The 20,908-nt window shown below is 41.0% G+C and overlaps 1 protein-coding gene across 1 annotated transcript in view; it reads left to right on the top strand.

Annotated features, from left to right (window-relative positions):
• The window catches only part of MRPS5 (mitochondrial ribosomal protein S5), a 22,016-nt gene extending 1,108 nt beyond the window's left edge, over positions 1-20,908 (top strand). The window contains exons 2-12 of the mRNA XM_002927052.4: positions 2,257-2,337; positions 4,085-4,222; positions 5,273-5,398; positions 6,787-7,020; positions 8,771-8,805; positions 10,811-10,901; positions 13,542-13,588; positions 14,055-14,112; positions 14,428-14,490; positions 17,590-17,726; positions 20,475-20,908. Of these exons, the coding sequence (XP_002927098.2) occupies positions 2,257-2,337; positions 4,085-4,222; positions 5,273-5,398; positions 6,787-7,020; positions 8,771-8,805; positions 10,811-10,901; positions 13,542-13,588; positions 14,055-14,112; positions 14,428-14,490; positions 17,590-17,726; positions 20,475-20,699 (1,235 nt within the window). The 3' untranslated portion in view covers positions 20,700-20,908. The remainder of the gene's footprint in view (positions 1-2,256; positions 2,338-4,084; positions 4,223-5,272; positions 5,399-6,786; positions 7,021-8,770; positions 8,806-10,810; positions 10,902-13,541; positions 13,589-14,054; positions 14,113-14,427; positions 14,491-17,589; positions 17,727-20,474) is intronic.

The raw sequence follows: 20,908 nt of genomic DNA, 5'->3' as shown, positions 1-20,908 counted from the left end.
ATTTTCACAGTGTCTTTGTGAGATAGATGCCTTTATTATTCCCATTATACAGATGAGGGAATCAAGATACGGAGGTTGAGAAATGTGTTCAAGGTTACATTGGGAGGGGGTCAGGTTTTTGTATCCATACCACTTGGCTCCAGAGCCTGTTTTTGTTTTGTTTCGTTTCGTTTTGTTTTTTAACACACCCCGTTTTCTGGAATATTATAAACTTTTCTTTTGGTAGCAGCTTTATTGAGATGTAATTTACACGCCATACAGTTATCCTCTTAAAGTGTACAATTCAGTGGTTTTTAGTGTATTCATGAAACTATACAACTATCACCATATAATCAACTTTTAGAACATTTTCATCACCCCAAAAGTATACCCTTTGGCTGTCATCCCCTCAGTTCCTCATTGTCCCCAACTCTGGGCAACCACTTATCTTTCTCTCCATATAGTTTACATGTGCTGGGTATTTTGTATACTTATGTGGTCTTTTGTGATTGGCTTTTTTCACTTAGCGTAAGGTTGTCAAGATTCATTCACGTTGTAGCATGTATCAATACTGCATTCCTTTTTACGGCTGAATTTCTGTTGCATGTACATACCACATTTTGTGTATCCATTTATCAGTTGGCAAATATTTGACTTGTTTCCACCTTCTGACCCTTATGTCTGATGTTGCTATAAATATTTGTGTGAAATATTTTAGTTTCTCTTGTATGCAGACCTGGGAGTGGAATTGCTGGATCAAATGGTAATTCCATGTTTAACTTTTTGAGGAATGACGAAACTGTTTTCTAACGTAGCTGCACCATTTTACATTCCCACCAGCAGTACATGAGGACTATTTCTCTACATTCTTGTCAACATTTGTTATTATCTGTCTTTTTTATTATAGCCGTCCTAGTGGGTATGAAGTGGTATCAGTTTGTGGTTTTGATTTGCATTTCCCTGATGGCTTATGAACATCTTTTTTTTTGTGTTTATTTGGCCATTTATAAATATTCTTTGGAGAAATGTCTATTCAAATCTTTACCCATTTCTGCGGTTGTCTTTTTATTAGTGAATTGTTAGAATTCTTTATATATTCTAGATACAACTTCTTTGTCAGATATATGATTTGCAAAAATTTTCTCCCAGTCTGTGTGTTGTCTTTTCACTCTCTGAATATAGTGTCCGTTGAAGCACAAAAGTTTTAAATTTTTATGAAGTCTGATTTACCTATTTAATTTTGGTTGCTTATGCTTTTAATATATCTAAGAAACCAAAGCCAAATTCAAGGTCATGATGATTTACCCTTAGGGTTTTTCCTAAGAGTTTTGTAGTTTTTCCTCCTACCTTTAGCTCTTTGATCCATTTGGAGTTGATTTTTATATATGGTATGAAGTAGGGCTCTAACTTCATTCTTTTGCATGTGGATATTCGGTTGTCCCAGTACCATTTCTTGAAAAGACTGTTCTTTCCCCACTGATTTGTCTTGGTACCCTTTTCAAAAATTAGGTACCAGTAAGTGCTGTCAGAGCCTGTTTGGAAGCACTGTTCTGTGTGAAGTGGCTCCCAATACAGTTACAGCCTGGTGCCACCGGGGCTTCAGAGGAGCGAGGAGAGCAGAGTGCTTGGGGGGCACTGTGGGAATCAGGAGCCTTCACCCAGAGGTGATGTTTCAGGAGAACGTGTCAGAGACACAAAGGGATTGAAGAGCAGAGTGTGTTCAAGAATGACTACAAGTCTGGTGTAGTCGAAGAGGGTGAAGGGGACAGTGGTGACAGATGAGACCGATGTGGAAGGTTGGGGCCACGTTGCAGTCCTGTAGACCATGTTGAGGAGTTTTGACTTTGTTCTGCAGGCAGTAGGGAGCCAAAGAATGATAAATCGGGCCTGGGAAGTGACCAGGCGTGTTATTTTAGAAGGGCTTGACTGACAACAGATGGGGAATTGGAGGGGGAGCAGCAAGACCTGCTAAGGGACTCTTGTTACCTTGTGACTGAGGGGTGGTGCCTGAGCAAAGAAGGGGCAGTGAGACTGTAGGAGAAGGTGCAACTGATAGATTTTGGAGGAGAATTTGTAGGGCTTGGTAACTGGTTAGATGGGAACATGAAGGAGAAGATGTGATGTGATGTTACCTACTTCAGGTGGTCGTGGGACCCGGAAATTACTCATTTGCTTCTCTTGGGTCTTTTAATCTATACATAGTAATATTCTTTGGGTGTTAAAAATGTTCCTTTTAATGTAGAAATGTATCTTAAAAGAATTTTTTTAAATTTACAGGCCACGTATGGTCCAGACAGCTTTACCGAAACACCTTTCCGACAGCTTCCATTTTGGCATTGAAGACTGTTCGTAGCAACGGTGAGATTCATTTATCCAGCTGCCTTTTTTACAAGCTCTAATGCCAGAGTACTTTATGTAGGCGTAAATGTAAATGAGCAAAGCACATTCTTTATAGTGGAAGTGCATAAGGTCTAGAGTAGTTTTCAAGTTTTTTATGATTACAGTTGTTATAATTCAAGGCTTTAAAAAATAATAGCTATGATTTTTGGAGTAATTACTGTGTGTCAGGCTTGTAACATGTTATATTGGCTAATTCTCACCAGTTTTTATGAGGGGGTTTCATTTCCATTTGGCAGATGATGGAGTGAGTCTCTGAGAGACAAAGTGACTCGCTCAAGATCGCACAGCCAGTAAATGGCAAGGCTGGGTCCAGAGCTGTCTGGATATTGTGATGCCTCCTAGTAAAGCCGTGTCTTTGCAGAGGCCTTTGCTCCTACACTGACAGAGTGCAGGGCCCACTCTTCAGTCACTCTCCAGAAAGGAAGGAAGCCAGGCTTTGCCGAGCCCATGTTGTGCTTGTGGTCAGTGAAATGCCTTTTCCTATGGTTAGGGCGGAATATGAAATCTCACTGTGTCCTGGACCTTCTGGAACTCTCTGTGCTGAGCTTTACTTTTAGTCTTAACTCCCTTTTATCTTGTTAACCCTGCTTGTTGAGATGCCTTCATGCCTTGCTTGAGGGGTCCAGAAGAGTGTGCTTACCTCAGCTCTTCCCTTTATTTGTTCACTTACTAGTTGGGTGACTCATTCATTCATAAACTACTAACTCTGCCCTCTGCTATAAGTCAGGTGGTGTCCCCAACCTGAGCTGATGGAGGGCGTGCAGAAGGCTTGTGTGAGGAGGGCCACTGACTGGCCTCACTTCTCAAAGACGTGAAAATAGCTGCTGTCACTCTTTGGCTTTCTGTTCAAGCCCAGTGCCCTTAAATAAACTTTATTTTCTCAAGGGCTGTTTTAATCCCCCTCCTCACTTTTCTCATGGTGACTACATTCTCCATTAAAATACAGAGCTGGAGTGTGTGTACTGTTTTTGTGATCAATAGTCCCATTTCCTTGAGTCCCTGATTCCTGTCACCCCTGTCTCCCTCACAGGACACTACCATCCATGGGATTGGTTAAACGGCTGCCCCTAAGACATAGCTGATTGAAAATGTTTTCTTGTGTGATGCATGCATATGGTTCGAAAAATTCCAAAAAACGCAAAAAAGCACAAATCTCTCCTCACCACAAATGCATCACTTTTCTTCCTCAGACGCAACTGCTGTGACCAGTTTCTTATATATGCTTCTGAAATGAGTCTATAAAGTATATTCATGTCCCCTCCTTGTTTCTTCAACATGGAGGGTAGGGTGCTTTACTGTTCGGCACCTTGCTCTTCTAACCAGGCCATTTACAGGCCTTTTCACACGGGTACATTGCCTGCTGAAGACAGCAGAGGTCACCACGTGCCCAGAGTGGATAACACTGATCATGGGGTTGTCAGGGCAACATAGCACCGTGGGGACCCCAGTAAGGACAGATCTACTTCTTTCTTTAGACAGCTGCGTCCATTGTGTGGATGAACTCTCACTTCTCTAACTAGGATGGGCAGTTAGCAGTCTAAGTTTTGATTTATTTTTTAAAGAAAGGCTGTCCTCAAAATATGACTACCAAGTTCAGGATTTTAGTTACTTAATTGCATCAGTAATGATTAATTATTTGGTGCTGGCAATATTTTTCCACAGACATGGAGCATCTGACTCGGAGTTTTTTTCCATTTACCTACAGGTCCTTCGTCGTCTCTAGGAACCAGAGACAACCATCATTTCACCAGCTTGACCCATGCGCTACAGACACAATGCTGTATTTCATCTCCCAGTAATTCGATGGGTCAACAGTATAGATCCTATAGTTTCTTCACTAAATGTACGTAGACTGGCCACAAACTTCCCATTTCATGAAACAGGAAAATAAAAGGTGCTTTTGTATCTTCATTTTTCTTTTCCTTAATTTTTCCTGAATTAACACTTTAGAAGTTAGCATATGATGTGCTATGAAAATAAAAATATTCTTTAGTATACCTCCTAGAATTATCTCACATACTACCAACTGTATTTGTACTGTACTTTGGGGGAGCACTAGTTTACTTTAATCCCCTTGTTTGGGGCACCTGACACCTAAAGAGTATTAAATTGTGGCCCAAATCCCTGCTGATTTAAATTCACAACAAGAATATATTCAGAGTCTGTTTTTAGTTGCATTTTAGTTGAGGAGATAGTAAAATCAGGAAAAGTTAATTTTTTTAAAAAAGATTTTATTTATTTATTTATTTATTTATTTATTTATTTATTTATTTATTTGACAGAGAGAGAGGGAGAGAGCGCAGGCAGAGAGAGAGGGAGAAGCAGGCTCCCAGCTGAGCATGGAGCCTGATGTGGGGCTCTGTCCCAGGACCCCAGGACCACAACCTGAGCCAAAGGCAGATACTTAACTGACTGAGCCACCCAGGTACCCCAGGAAAAATTAATTTTAAGTAGACATTGTTTTGCTAACACTACTCCTACTTGCAGTGGTATTTGAAATAGTCCAATCTGAACTGAAATTAGCTTGTAATAAATGGAGACTGATTTCAGAACTCAGCATTAGGCAAATTAGAAGAAATTAGAATTGGGGTATCTGGTTGGCTCGTTTGGTGGAGCATGCAAGTCTTGATTTTGGAGTTGTGAGTTTGAGCCCCACGTTGGGTATAGAGATTACTTAAAAGAGAATAGAGTTTCTGTTTACAAGAAAATTAGGATTATAAAGCCAGTTCATTTTAGATTATTTGGTAAATACAGAAAATCAAAAAGAAGAAAATCACCTATAATTCTATAGTGATACAAGTGAAGCTGGCCTCTTCTGGCCTTTTTTATTCAATGGGGGACCATAGATCATTGCTTGGTAATTAAAAAACCAAAAAACTTGTTTTCATTACAGTGACAGCAGATGAGCTTTGGAAAGGTGCTTTAGCAGAGACTGGAGCAGGAGCAAGAAAAGGAAGGGGCAAAAGAACTAAGAAAAAGAGAAAAAAAGATTTGAACAGGGGTCAGATCATTGGTGAAGGTAAGCTTATTTATAAAAAAGCTAATGTGCCTTTTAAGGTTTCCCTCCTAGTTTTATAGAGAGTTTTATAATCTAGAAGCCTCATCTATTTCTCATGAAGGGCATGAGGGTCTGTAGTTTTAGAGTTCACCCAGATGGCTCACTTAATGCCCCATGATTCTGGGGGAAGAAAATCCCATAGAAAGGAATTCATTCATTCAACAAGCTTTAAGTGACCTTGTGTTGCATCTTCTGCGATAGTCACTCCCCTCATGGAGCTTATGATTCATTGTGAGAGCTGGCAAACTTGCTCTGTAAAGGGCCAATTAGGAAATATTTTTAGCTTTAGTGAGCCACATGGACGTTGTTCCAACTATTCAGCTCTGCCATGGGAGCGCAAAAAGTCCTAGGTAATACATGATCAAACCAGGATAGCTGTGTTCCTGTCAAACTTTACAAAAACAAGTGGTGGGCAGGGTTTGGCCCCTGGGCCTTACTTTGCCAACCCCTGGAACACATGATCGTTTTTACTTTGTGTTTTTCGAAGAGTAAAAATAGTACAGTGTACTTGAATCGGCATTTTGTGCTGTGGTGGCTGACAAGTTATCCTTTATTGTGATAGGCTTCCAGGCATAAAAACACTGTTCACTGCGCTCGCTTGTCTATTTGAATGTTTTTCTCTAATGACTCACCTTGTATCTTATTGTATTTTTTAACGTTTTTAAAAGGTACGACAATCATATTAAGTATATCTTCTCAGTAAAAAATTCAAAGCTTACAGAGAAATCTAAATTCCCCTTGATGCCCTTTCTATCTCTTCCAATCCTGGTTGCTGCCCCCAAGCAAGGTATTGATTGCATTTTGATGTTTCCTTCCGGTGTATTTTAATGTTTTCATATACATAAATACCTTAAAAGAAACATGTTTTCTTAAAAAAATTAAATTATATCATGGTATGTACTTATAGTTTACTTTTTTCACTCAATAATAGGTCTTGGAAATTGTTCCATATCAGAACCTATATAGCTACCTTATTCTTTCAGTTTAGTGCAGAATATTTCATGGATTGAAGTTGCCACAGTTCATTTAATCAGTCCAATATTGCTATACACGTAGATTGTTTCCTCTCTTCGCTTTTACAAATAACACTTCAGTGGACCTCCTTGTCCAAGCACACTTACGCCTCGTACTTGTATGGGAATGTTTCTCTAGGTAATGTCATGAAGTGGAATTACTAGTTATGGGGTAGGTACACTTAAAATTTTAATAGACAGTGCCTGCCAGGTGGTCATTAGTTTAAGCTCCGTCCAGCAGTGTCATGGTCTGTACACCCGTTGCCTGCTGTTTTAACATTGAAGAAATGAGTGATTTTTAAAAATTCTTATTAACATACGTTTTTAAACCTTCAGGGCGTCGTGGCTTCCTCTGGCCTGGTCTGAATGTCCCTCTTATGAGAGAGGGAGCTGTGCAGACCATTGCGCAAAGAAGCAAGGAAGATCAGGAGAAGGTAGAGGCCGATCTGGTCCAGCAGAGGGAAGAGTGGGACCGGAAGCGGAAGACGAAGGTTAAACGGGAGCGAGGATGGAGTGGAAACACATGGGGAGGCGTCAGTCTTGGCCCTCCTGACCCTGGTCCCAGTGGAGGTAGCAGAGTTCCAGTGTTGCTTCCCTTTGTGACAGAGAGAGTACTTATAGTTCTAGAATTCCCTAATTTTATTTATTGTCTGTTTAGATTGCCTTTTTCCAAAAAAGGATTTGAGCATTATTGAGATAACTTCACATTATTATTCAGTTGTATTTTATGGAACATTAGAGGCCCATAACCAAGAAGTATTCTACACACAGGAAGCAAAGTACTGGCTTTTGGCATCCTTACTGTGTGGCTTCTCAAAGCCTTGAATGTGGTAGCGTGCATTTGGGATCTGTATAAGCCCAAGTAGGATGCAGTTCCCCAAGTACAGTTGCCCATGGGGTACCCATGGAGCAGCATGGCTTGGGAGTGCTCTTTTGATATCGGAAGATAAACCAGATAGTTGTCCTTCAACTTTATAAAAGCATACATGAAATAAAAATTGATAATACTTATCAGGCCAAATTAGAAAACAGAGTCCTCCCTCCCCAACCCCATCCCGAATATGTAAAGAAGTAAAAATCATCTGAAAAATTCACTCTTGTTAATGAGCAGGAGATGAAGAAATAGAAAAGAGTGTGGCTACTTTCTCAAGTTTGGCTTAAAGAGGTGAGGGGAAGTAGAGATGGAGAGATTCAGGTGAACGTGCTTAGAATGGAGGATGGGAGGATGAAGGTATGGGTTGGAGAGAAAAAACCCATAAACTAAATCCCTAATGAGGGCTTAGATCCAGAGTGGGTGAATGGATGAACTTGAGACTATGGATTTAGGGGAGCCTGTGCTGTTGCTAGTGGGAATGTGTGTGTGCTGGGGGCATGGTGTGTGAGTGCTGTCCGTCTGGTGGCTTCACTTAGTCTGTGAGGAGGGGGTGAGGTCATGTGCTGAAAGTAGGGTGGGGGCATTGATGAGCTATGGCCACCGGAATCTTTTGATGAAGACGCAGGGTATTGAGGACTGGCTTCAAAATTATCCCCTGGAGTAGGAATTAGAGATTAGAGGAAAGAAGATGGGCTCTGAGTTGATAAGTGTTGAAGCTAGCTAATGGGTATGTAAGATTTCATTTTGCTGTTCTCTCTTATTTTCTATATGATTGAAATTTTCTATAGAAAAAAGTAAATAAAAATAAAAGAACACAGAGAGTGTTTGAAATGGCTGCTGTGGTGAGTGGAGTGAGGCCTAAACGGACATAAAAGGCCAACAGACAGCAGGGAGGACTTGATTGAGTTGGAGACCATGACTTTAGTGGCCCACATGTGTACTACACTTTGACTTCTCCTTCTGCACCCAGCAGGCCAGGTGTGCAGACAGTTGCATTTTATTCTGGCCTGGATAATGTGGTGGAGAGAGAAGAGGGTGAGGGAGTTGAGGACATTTGCAAGATCTGGTAGAAGCAGTGGCTTGTGGTGTCTTGGCTGAGTGGCAGAGGCTGTGAAGACCAGAGGGGCTTAGAGGAAGGGAAGACAGTGGTCAGGAGCCTGGAGGTGCTAGGGAACTCCAAGAACCATCACCATGGAAGTTGTTGGTAAGAGAGCTGGAGGGGTGGGATGATGCAGTCAGGGAAAGGGTAGCCGAGTTTTATGAATTTAGTGCTGGAGCAGTCTGGTGATGATGGAGGATGAGGGCGTGGCCTTGGGAGTGGCACCAAAAGATCTGAGATTCCTTCTCACTTCAAAATCAGCGGTGGTGCCTGTGTTGAAAAATGCTTTCATGCACTAACTGTGTAGACACATTTAATCTGTATGCCTGCTTCTTTTCTCTCTACAGAAACATATGATGATTTTGATACCAGGGTACTTGAGGTAGGCATGCTGAATTAAATACTCCGTTGAGCCTTTGGAGAAGTTGGGGTGCGTGGAGTGGGAACAGCCCAAGAGGAACCATGAGGAAAAGGCCTTTTTTTTTTTTGACAGAGAGAGAGTGCATGGGAGAGGGGGCAGTGATGGGGGTGGGCAGAGGGAGAGGTAGAGAGAAAATCTCAAGCAGGCTCCATGCCCAGCATAGAGCCCAATACAGGACTTGATCTCACGACCCTGAGATCATGACCTGAGCTAAAATCAGGAGTTGGACACTTAACTGACTGCGCCACCCAGGCACCTCTGAGGAAAAGCCCTTGATTCAAGCATGACTTTTTTGAGACACAGAGTTAATTTGGATAAGGAAATAATGACATTTTAATTTCAGTTACTTGATCCTGGCTCACATGACTGCTGCCCTTTTTGGGGGCTACCAATTGTAGGCCCCTGAGAAGGCAGCCTCAGTGGTATTGTTGAGAACAGAATTTGGAGATTACTATTAAAATCCTCCCTCCTAAAGCTAAAATAGGTTAGCAATCTGTCCTTGAATTCTAAACAAGCTGTATTGGGGACTCGGTTCAGGGAGCAGAGGGAAGGAACCATGGGGCAGGGAAAGAAAGCTTGGAGTTGCTGTTGGTGCCCAGCTCTTGATGAGGAAATAATCTGCTGGGGTTTGTGGGTCCTTGGAACTGAAGCCTGTATCAGGTAAAATTTCAGTCACTCTTTCCAGGGCACTTCCTAAAAGAGTGAGCTTCCCTTTGAGCTAGTACCACATTCTTGGTCAGAGTTAAATACCATATGGAAAAACCACTTAACTGATTTTGTGATCAGATATGTATATTGTCATCATTATCAGTAATTTAAAATACGTTTACAAGCATTTTATGTCTTTGGGTCCCTGTTTATACCTTTTGGAAGTTAATCCCTTTGAAGAATTCTTGTATATGTGGATGATTTTCTGTAAGATTATCCATGGATGTGGATGGGACCTCCCTTTTCCTTTAAGCTCATTTTATGGGAAAGGACTTGCCATGGAAGCAGTTAAAAGTAACAGTTGCATAATTCCTGGCCTTTTAAATACACCAAAAAAACCCAAAATAAGCAAGCTAAATAAAACATAGATTTTCCTGTAGTTCATAATAAGCAGGTATTTCCAAATTTTGCATTATCAGGTAAGCCTAATCCTTAGTGTAGAGATCCAGTCCTAGCCTAATTCTGTACTGCATTTTCATTCATTTCTAAGGTGCACATTTTTTTATATTCTAACATCCCTGATAATTGGAATATGTTATAATCAGTAATAATCTGGGGCGCCTGGGTGGCACAGCAATTAAGCGTCTGCCTTCGGCTCAGGGCGTGATCCCGGCGTTATGGGATCGAGCCCTATGAGCCTGCTTCTTCCTCTCCCACTCCCCCTGCTTGTGTTCCCTCTCTCGCTGGCTGTCTCTATCTCTGTCAAATAAATAAATAAAATCTTTAAAAAAAAATCAGTAATAATCAGTTATAAATTCTTTCAAAGTTTAATCAGCAACTCTCTTCCTTTGTGAAATTCATTAAAATAGTGTGTATTGAGTTGTACAGTTTCGAGTCCCTTCAGAAGATCTCGGTCCAACCTTGTAACGACCTTATGAAATAGGAAGGGAAAGTCTCATTTCCATTTTACCACTGAAGAAATAGTGCAGAGAGAGGTTTCCTTTCGAGAAAGTTTCCTGTTGGTGCTTATGACTTGGAGGATGATACAGCTACTTACCATGGGGGTGTGTGTGTAAGGAGGTCACTCCAGTTCCTTCAGAATTTTCTTTACCTTTTTTAAAAATTAAATTAATTTTTATTTTATTTTATTTTATTTTATTTTATTTTATTTTATTTTATTTTATTTTATTTTTTAAATTGATGGGGCTTGAACTCAACAACCCCGAGATCAAGAGTTGCATGCTCTACTGATTGAGCCAGCCAGGCTCCCCCAGAATTTTCTAAAGGTGGAATACATGTGAAACATTTTGTCTTTTAGGTAAGAAATGTTTTCAACATGACAGCAAAAGAGGGAAGAAAGAAATCAGTCCGTGTCCTGGTCGCGGTGGGGAACGGCAGAGGAGCTGCAGGTAAATGGGGTGTGATATGCATGGTGCTGATGGTGGAGGCAGAGGACAGGTGTGGCCTGGGCTCCCCTCTGGAGTCTGTGGGTTCTTGCTGCTGCCCAGACTCTTTGTGCAGATTAAACTTTTTAAGTGGTTTGGGTCCACAAACCTTGTGGCAAACCCATAAAATCCCTTAGAGGAAAAAGAAGGAACAGATCTTCCTCTACCTGCCTTTTCCATGGAGAACAATGGATGTTTGAAAAGGCTTAAGACACTGTTGTATTATGTATAATAGTGAAAAATTGGGGGGGGAGCCACTAAATGTCCAACAATAGGGACATAGTTACAAAAAGAGTATATCCACACATTTTGAATTCTGTAGCCATTAAAGAATAATGGAAAATTACTTAACAAAATAATGCTAAGTAAAAATAAGCAACCAAAAAAACTTCACAGACGACTGTATAATATAATCCCAGTTTTGCTTTTTATATAAGTATGTCTCTATGCAAAGAAAAGACTAGAAGGTTATATGTTGGAAAAGTTAATAATGTTTCATCTATAGGTTTTTGAGTCATTTAAAATTTCTTCTTTATACTTTTCTGTAAAATTTCCCCAGTGACTGTCTGGTTTTGAAGTGTATACATCGATGTGTTAGGGAAAGAAAATTGGAAAACTGCATATTTAAACCCATCCTGACACTGTCAAAATAAGTTATCTCTATGACAGTATGTTGCCAAAAGAAACCTCTCTTAACACTTATATCTTTCAGAAATTCTGTATTCATATATCACCATTTACCTTTTAAAAAATCTTAACACAGAGAGATCAAGAGTATATCCATAATTTTGTACCTTGCTTTCCTTTCTTAGTATTAAACCCAGAGATCTCCCTAGAGTAGCATAAACAGATTCCCCCTCCTTCTTTGTACTGACTGCATAGTGTTCCATTGTGTGGAGAAATGTAATTACTGTAACCTTTAACCTTTTGGTGAATGCTTGTGTTGTTTCCATTTTTTACCACTTATAAAAACCAGCGAGCTTCTTGTGTATGTGATTTGTTGTACTTTTCTACGTATATCAATAGGGGAAGCTTCTTGCAGTGAAATTGCTGCCTCAAAGTTATATGCATTTTAAGTGTTGGTGAGCATTGCCAGATTGCCCTCCCAAAAGGTTGCATCAGTTTACGTTGTTCTGTACCAACACCCTGGCCAGCCTGGGTATTATCAAACTTCACTGATTATCAAGCATATCTCTTAGTTCTGATCTGCATTCTTTAATTACGAGAGTTTGAACACCATTTTACATGTTTATTGGCCATTATTTCCTTTTTGAGGTCTGTTAGTTTACATGTTTTACCCATTTCGCTATGGGGTGATGGTTCTTTGCTTTACTGATTGGTATAAGCTGTTTGTAAGTTAAGGACTTTAGCCCTTTGTCTATCATACATTTGACTTAGTTTTTAATTTTTTTCTGCACAAAAGTTTTAAATCCACAGAAGTTTTAAACCTTTCTGTAGCAGCTTTTTTTTTGTGGGGGGGAGGGTGAGCAGGGGAGGGGCAGAGGGAGAAGGGGAGAGAGAATCAGAAGCAGGCTTCATGCCTAGTGTGGAGCCTGATGCAGGGCTAGATCTCACTACCTTGAGATCAAGACCTGAGTTAAAATGAAGAGTCGGATACTTAACCAACGATGCCCCCAGGTGTCCCTATATAGCAACTTTATCAGTCTTTTATCACTTCTAGTTTTGTGTCGTTTAGAAAGCCTTCAATACAAGTTCACTTGTATTTTCCTCTAAGACTTATATGGCTTAATTTGTTTTGTTTAAACTAGGGATTAAAATCTACAGTCCCTTTTGTCCCAGGTTCTCAGATGTCTTGCATTTCTATCTCACAGAGCAGTATCGCTTTATATTACTTTCCTATGTATAATTTAAAAATAAAATACATTCTTCAAAGTAAATAATCAATGTGATAGCAAATAATGGCAGCCTTTCTGTTAAATTGTGATAAATCTCATTTCATAAGGTTAAGCATTCACAAACCTAGAATTGTTGATTTTATTTCCTGGTTAATTGAAATCTGAATTGCATTTGAAAGTTCCAGTGAGGTCGTGGCTTTACTCTATGGCAGTGTTATGTTTTCCCCCAAACTTTCTGGTTATTTTAATCTATTTTTAAAAATGTTCAAAACCATTTATCTTTTTAATTTAGAGCATGGTTAGTTTTTTTTTTAAGTATATTTATTTTTATCTAGAGATTTATAAAAGGTAGTGTTATATACCTAACCTTGGATTTCATAGATAATTTCAAATGTAATCTTTCCAAAATACTCCAAAACAGATAAGCGAGTCTCTGTAGCCTCATGTGTCTGTTTTTGTTTTGTTTTAACTTTTGTTTATTTAAGTAATCTCTACCACCCAGTGTGGGGCTCGAACTCACAACCCCGAGATCAAGCGTCACGTGCTCTTCCAACTGAGCCAGCCAGGCACCCCCTTGTAGCCTCATGCTTTATCATTTGTTTTGGATAACAGGTTTTCTGTGGGCAGAAGACGAATAAAATGCTGTGCAGTATTGTAGGAACTGACACTTGAAATGTGGTGAAAAACGTTGTGTGCCAGATTTATGCCCCTTTTTATGGTTTTACTTTTTTTTTTTTTTTTTTTTAAGGTTTTGCCGTTGGGAAAGCCGCTGATCGGATGGATGCTTTCAGGAAAGTACGTACATTTTTCTTTTGTTGAGAGTAAAAGATCAGTGTGCTAAGCACCATTAGAACTACAAAAAAATAATAATGAAAATAAGAACCCTTCCCTGAGGCTTCCTGTCAGAAGTTACTTCTCTCTCCAAAAGCAGCCTTAGCAGCGCCTGTTTTCTTTTGCATCAGTTTTAGCAGACTTGTGATTGCTTTTACCAAACGGGTGAGACAGCTGCAAAGGTTGGAATTCCAACAAGATGTTCAAAGATACAAGGAATTACTGTTAACGTTTCTTACGTGTGATAGTGATACTGTTACAAATTTTTAAAATTAAATCCTCACCTTTTAGAAGTATATAATGAAATTTTTGTGTAAGCGTGAAATTTTCTGTAATTAAATATTTTATGGAAGGTATTTTTTTTAAATCTCCAAGAAAACGTAAATTCCATCAATAGATTTAAGAAAACTGTTTTCCTATTTTCTTTCAGGCGAAGAACAGAGCAGTTCACTATTTACATTATATAGAACGATATGAAGACCATACGAGTGAGTGTTAATCTTCTCTTGTAAAATTTGCAGGATGACTCTTGTTTCATTAAGTGTGGCAGTATGGCTCTATGGCTATCTTTGTGTTTCTCTGCTGGTTATCGTGTTCTGGACCAAATAATGATATAAAATACAGAAAGGGGCAAATTTTCTCCCCTGAGTAGGTTAGTAATGAGTGAAATCAGAGTTTTGTCACTCATCCTTGGCCAGTGTGTGCTGGCTGCTTACTAGCTAGTATTAGCTGCACTGTGGTATTTGCAAGGGCATTAAAGCTACACACCTAATCCTTCTTATGTTTATGTTTTTACCCTCCAGTATTCCACGATATTTCTTTAAGATTTAAAAAGACGCATATCAAGATGAAGAAACAACCCAGAGGTAACCAAAAATACTCTTATAATTTATTAAAGATAAAACAGAGAAATTATCCCAGATCCATCCTGTCCTCTATTTTTGATCACATGTATTGAACTGCCTTTTGAAAACACCAAAAAGGAAAGACCTACATTAGATTTAAGCAGGCCGAGGCTCTCAGGGAAATAAAAAGTAGTCAACCTACTCGGCTCCCATGAACACAGGCATGTTCCAGGGGAGTTCTAGGTGGGACGAGCACACTGAATGGGAAAGAGTAACTGAGTGAGTCATTGGGTTTGGATGAGTGAGAACATCAGCTCCTTTTCAAGAATTGTTGATGCTATTAGATGGCAGATTCTTACAGCTTCTTCAGTTCCAGTCATTTGCTCACATAGTCAAGTATCAGTTGAACACTGTGAGCTGGGTGCTGTGCTAAGCTCTGGGGATGCTGAGGTGGACCTTCCTGTCCCGTGGAAGAGCAGGCAGGCAGAGTTCAGGGTCATGGAGCTGGGGCGGTCATGCCCAGTGGACTCTGGGTATAGAATTCTTGAGCACTTTGATTTGTGTTTAGCCTGTGGTTCTATAGTAAAAATGATACTCTAGGTATATCTTTAAAAGTTTGGGTCAGAAAAAGATAAAACATCTAAATTTTTCATGTCAAAGCTTCTAGTACGTAGAAGTAAATCAGGAAGAAAAATCATCAAATTCAGTATTAATTGTGCACTGAGAGAACTTGCCTTCTGCCTTAAAATCACAATCATTTATAGGCCTAATAAAAACTGTTATTTTATTATTAGAAAAAGTATTGAGTCAAACACTTTGACATAAAGGTTTCGACTTGTGCTGTTCCCATGGTGGCTGAGACCCTGAATGGCTATCGAGCACCTGAAATGTGGCTGCTGAGATCTGCCGAGTGTCGAGCACACACCAGATTTCAAAGGCTCAGTATGAAAACAAAGAATGTGAAATATTTCAAAGTTACTGATTACATGTTGAAATGATAGTGTTGTGGGGATTTCAGGTTAATAAAAGATACTACTGAAATTAATTTACCTCTTTTTTTTAAATGCATCGATGAGAAAATTTAAAATTCCATAGATGGCTTGCGTTTATGGCTTCTGTCCTATTTCTGTTGAACAGTGTAGCTCCATTTATATCTGCAAGATTTTTGAAAGACGGCCAAATTAATTGCTGAAGTTGCCTTTTTTTAATCTTCCCTGTCTCCTGAAGCTGTATTTTTCAGGTTTCTATATAGTTGAACCTATTCCCTGTGCATTGGGATTAAATATTCTGATCTTTTTTTTTTTTTAAAGATTTTATTTATTTATTTGACAGAGATAGAGACAGCCAGCGAGTGAGGGAACACAAGCAGGAGGAGTGGGAGAGGAAGAAGCAGGCTCATAGCGGAGGAGCCTGATGTGGGGCTCGATCCCGTAATGCTGGGATCACGCCCTGAGCCAAAGGCAGATGCTTAACCACTGTGCCACCCAGGCGCCCCTAAATATTCTGATCTTGAAGCTAGAACAGTAGGGTACGTTATAGACAGCAGTTCCTAAACTATGTGCCTGTGCATTGCTATTTCTGGGCGGAGATATTAATAGGTGTGAACTCCAGAAAGAGTGCCATGTGGGGAAATGATTATGGAAAGTAAAAAAAAGATGCTTGTACATTTTTGGGATTGTCCCAGTCTTTAATGCGCTGCTCTGCGATGTGAATCTCCCAGCCGGGGGTAGAGAAGGCGAGGTTTGCAAACTTACTTGACCATGGGGCACTTCTTCCTTGGCTGTGGCACCGTGTTTAATGCCTTAACGTGCAAAGCACGTCCCCTGTCACACCACACACACAGATTTAACTTTCATTAAACACGGGTTTTGACACCTGCCTGGAAGTGTTCACAGTCAAAGTACATCCAAATAATTACCACAGGACTGTGACCCTATTACATGGAGGTTTGTGTATGTACAAAACTGGCTACCATTTGGGGAGTGTCGTGTATGGTCCAGGGGCTGTGCGGTATACACGCCTTCCCTTGGGAGCTCAGCGTCAGCTCTGCTAAGTAGGTGTGGAGGAGAAGAGAGTCTCTTGTCTAGGGTCATTCAGTGAGCAGTAGCAGATTAGAGTGTGCCTTCCAGACCCTTCCACGATCTGCCTTGCACCCTTTTGCATGGGCACCGGCCTCTAGATGTGTGTACATTTATACACATTTATACATGTCTGTGCATGCATGCCTTTGTTCACACATGGACACTCGTTCTGTGTGTATAACTCCGCAGAGAAGGACAAACCACCCCGTTGTTGCCTGTCCTAGCTACCCTCTGAGGTCCTAGTTTTCACGTGATCCGGCATAGCTATGGGCTGCACATTTAACTGACAAGTGGAAGGGATAGTTCTGTGTTAGGTGCCTGTATCCAAATAGAGTTTTTATATACATATGTTGAATTACCGTTACAAATTGGAAATCAGAAAGCCAGTAACATAGACTAGGTCCTCTGCCTTAAAGCAGGGAGATGTGTGCTGAATTCCATGTCTGGCTAATCAAAATGTTAGAGTCTAAACTTGGGGTGTCTTTCTCTCACTGCTACCTGCATTTGCTGGGTACTGATCTAGGCTTTCGGGATACAGTAGAAATAAATAATATTTTAGCCCCCACAGAGCCCACATCCTACTGAGGGGAAACATCACGTAAGCAACTTCCACCAAGTGCCTGAAAGCAGCAATTAAGATGCTGTGTTTTGGAGGAACGTGGGAGAGGCTGTGTTACCAAAGCTAAGAGAGGAGTTTTTCCAGGAAGAGGAAGTAGGTCTCAGTGCAACTGAGCAATTGAGGAGGGTGAAAACAGGTGTGTCCCTCTAGTCTTAGCCAGCTCAGGCATGGGGAGGTCAAGAACTTTCACCCATTTCTCTTAATCTTTATAACATCCCTGTTTTTTTTGCCCATGTGCTTAAGAAACTTATATATATTATTCTTTAGTCTTTATAACATCTCACTTACATCAGTGTTATTATGGAAGTAAGTTTTCCAGGGAAATGATGAAGCCAGAATGTGAACCAGGGCCTCCCAAACTCAGAGCCCAAAGCTGTGTGAAAGGCAGCAGGGTGACTGATGGTGTTTTTCCTTTTCTAGGCTATGGCCTCCGCTGCCATCGGGCCATCATCACCATCTGCCGGCTCATTGGCATTAAAGACATGTATGCCAAGGTCTCTGGGTCCCTCAACATGCTCAACCTCACACGGGGCCTCTTCCATGGGCTCTCCCGCCAGGTAACCCTTCCCTGGGCTCTGAAACAGAAGTTATTGTTCGTATTTCACCTGTGGGCCTTTTAGACTGTGATGTCCTGGGAGCTTCGTGGAGTTGCTGTCCCGGCGCTGCCTGAGGACTGGGGCTTGCTTTGCTGCCTGTGGCTGCGTCGGTTCAGTTAATCCAACTGCAGTTAGTTCATGAAAATTCCCCTTTGAAAAATACTTCATGGGTGTTCTAAAGTTTTGAAATGAAATATTTATAAAAGCCAGTAATTATGATCTGTTTTATTATGAAAATATTTATGCTTGTTCTACAAGTCTAACAGTATAGAAATGTAAAGTAGAAAGAGAAAGGCTGTTTCCTGATTTAGTCCTTTCAGTTGGGACTAGAGTGAAGCTCTCCGCTCCAGCGCTGTCTTCAGGAGAAGCACAGGCAATTTTCCCGTTACCCACATACGTCATTCAGATGGACGCCTGAGCTGGAAGGAACTTTGAACGTTAATAAGCCAAGTTGTTTCTCAACCTGGGCGAGGTGCGCAGGCGCTCTACTCTACTGCGAAGCCGCTCCCCCTGGGCTGCCCTCTTACCGGCTCCAGGGGATGGCCTGTCCTTCAAAGAGATGGGTAGACCTTAGCAGCTGGATGAGCAGAAAAGACAGCCAGTTTCAAGAGATTCCACTTTGACAGTCTTCCTGATGCTTAGAAAGTGTGATAGCTGGTTTGGAATCAAGTGATCCATCGAATAATTATATATATCTCTGTGTAAAATAGGAAAATTAATTGGAAGAAAAGCTTTGGCTAAAAGATCCTTTTTGAACTGCTGTGTGTGTGTGTCTGTGTGTGTGTGTGTTGGTACTATATAAAATATGCTTCAAAAGCATTTCTAAATTCAGACTTCTTTTGAGAGGTTTGTTTGATGTAAGTAAGGTATTAGTTTTAGATAGGTTATATTTATGATCAAGTAGACTTGTTCTTTTTTTTATGTAATGTTTTTTGTTCGCTTGTGTTTTAAAGATTTTATTTATTTGAGGGGGGGAGCATGAGTGAGGGGAGGGGCAGAGACAGAGGGAGAAGAAGGCTCACTGCTGAGCAGGGAGCCCGGAATGGGGACTTGATCCCAGGACCCTGGGATCACAAACTGAGCCACCCAGGTGCCCCTGTAATATTTTTGTTTTATGTCAGTACTTGAAATTTTCCGATATGATCACCATGTATCATCTCTTCTAAAATGCCATCAACTATAAAATGTTGCATTGTTTGGGGTGCCTGGGTGGCTCAGTTAAACGACTGACTCTTGATTTTGGCTCAGGTCATGCTCTCAGGGTCAGGAGATGGAGCCCCATGTTGCTCTGCGCTGAGCATGGAGCCTGCTTGGGATCTGCCCCCTTCCTCCCCCCTTCCCTACCCCCTCACACACATGCGTGCTCTCTCAAAAATAATAAAAATAATAAATAAAATGTTACTTTATTTCATATGCCACTCGAAAAGAAAAAAAAGTCACCAACTTAAGCAACATGCCATTGATTGTAAGACCCACCAGTTTAAATTATTTTATTTTGTTTTTATGAAATAGCTCATTTGTTTCTGATTTCAAGCTTACATAGAATTAGAATAGTACAAGGTGGCTGTAGAGTCTGGAAACATGAGGTTGGACGTATCAGGTATTTTAATGTACTATCAATAAGCCATCTCCTAAGTTTGTTTGCTTTTTTCCAGACTTCTGGGGCTGCTGTCGGTAAGGACTGCCCATGGCCCTCTCACCCGGTATCAGCAGTTAGCAGCTTGTGGCCGACCTTTGTCTCTCAGTACCTCCCGCATGCAGCCCAGTTGTTTTGAACCAGGTCTCAGACATCACCTTGTAGCATTCATAAATATTTCAGTATTTATTTCTAAAAGATTAGGATTAAAAAATACCCCCCAGTACTGTTACACCTAAAACTTGACAGTACCACAGTGTCATCGGTTCCCTACATAGTGGTCATAGGAAGGTATCCATTCGTTTGATTTTTTTAAAAAGTTTTTTACATAATTTGTTTGAGTTTGATTGAAGAAAAGGTCAATACATTATAAGTTCTTGCCGTGTCTTTTAGGTCACTTCTAATCTGTAGGTTTCCTTCTTTTTTTTCCCTTGCTTTTTTTGTTTGTTTGTTTGTTTTGACTGAGTTGTTTGTCCTGTAGCTTCCCAGTCTGCTGCTAGACACCCGTGGGTTCTTTTTTTTTTTTTTTTTTTTTTTTAAGATTTTATTTATTTATTCGACAGAGATAGAGACAGCCAGCGAGAGAGGGAACACAAGCAGGGGGAAGTGGGAGAGGAAGAGGCAGGCTCATAGTGGAGGAGCCTGATGTGGGGCTCGATCCCATAACACCGGGATCACGCCCTGAGCGGAAGGCAGACGCTTAACCTCTGTGCCACCCAGGCGCCCCAGACACCCATGGGTTCTTAATGTCTTCTCTCCCAGCTTGTCCTGTAAAACAGTAGCTGGAACAGGGGCTTGGTGAGATTCAAGTTCAGTTTTGGGCACAGCATGGCACATAATTGGGGAGGTTTGGAAAGCAAGAGACCAGAGGCCAAGGCCCTTCCTCCATTTCAGTGGGGAACGGGGAGATGATGCCATCCACCCTAGGTCACCATGGTTTAGCTGCAAGATAACATTACCCAGAATCCTCTGAAATGTGAAGTCCCCCAAGCGGTACGTGGACGTTCCTGGTCTTTAAGTTACAGGTGTATCTCATAGACCTAACCTGGCGTTCTCAATTTGGTCTTGCCCAGGAAACCCATCAACAACTGGCCGATAAGAAGAGTCTCCATGTTATAGAATTCCGGGAGGAGTGTGGCCCTCTGCCCATCGTGGTGGCCTCCCCGCAGGGAGCCCTGAGAAAGGATCCTGAGCCAGAAGATGAAGTTCCAGACATCAAACTGGACTGGGAAGAAGTGAGGGCCGCACAGGGAATGAAGCGCTCAGTGTGGTCGAATTTAAAGAGAGCCGCTACCTGAGCTTCGCTCTGGCCTCGCACAGCTGCAGCAGCTGGTCCTGTCCAGCACCTGGCGGAGGCTCAGCCCCTCACGTTTTGGAATGTCATTTTCTTTTTAAAGGACAGGCCAACCTTCTTTACTGACAAATAATAAATAACTATAGCTTTAACTTTCCGAGCCTGTGGTGTATACCAGGAATTGTGATAGGAACAGTAAATATATGGTTTCAA

Source organism: Ailuropoda melanoleuca, chromosome 4, assembly GCF_002007445.2.
Source record: "Ailuropoda melanoleuca isolate Jingjing chromosome 4, ASM200744v2, whole genome shotgun sequence".
NCBI classification, from domain to species: domain Eukaryota; kingdom Metazoa; phylum Chordata; class Mammalia; order Carnivora; family Ursidae; genus Ailuropoda; species Ailuropoda melanoleuca.
The sequence above is the reverse complement of the archived record's forward strand: the minus strand, read 5'-3'. Positions and strand labels throughout refer to the sequence as shown.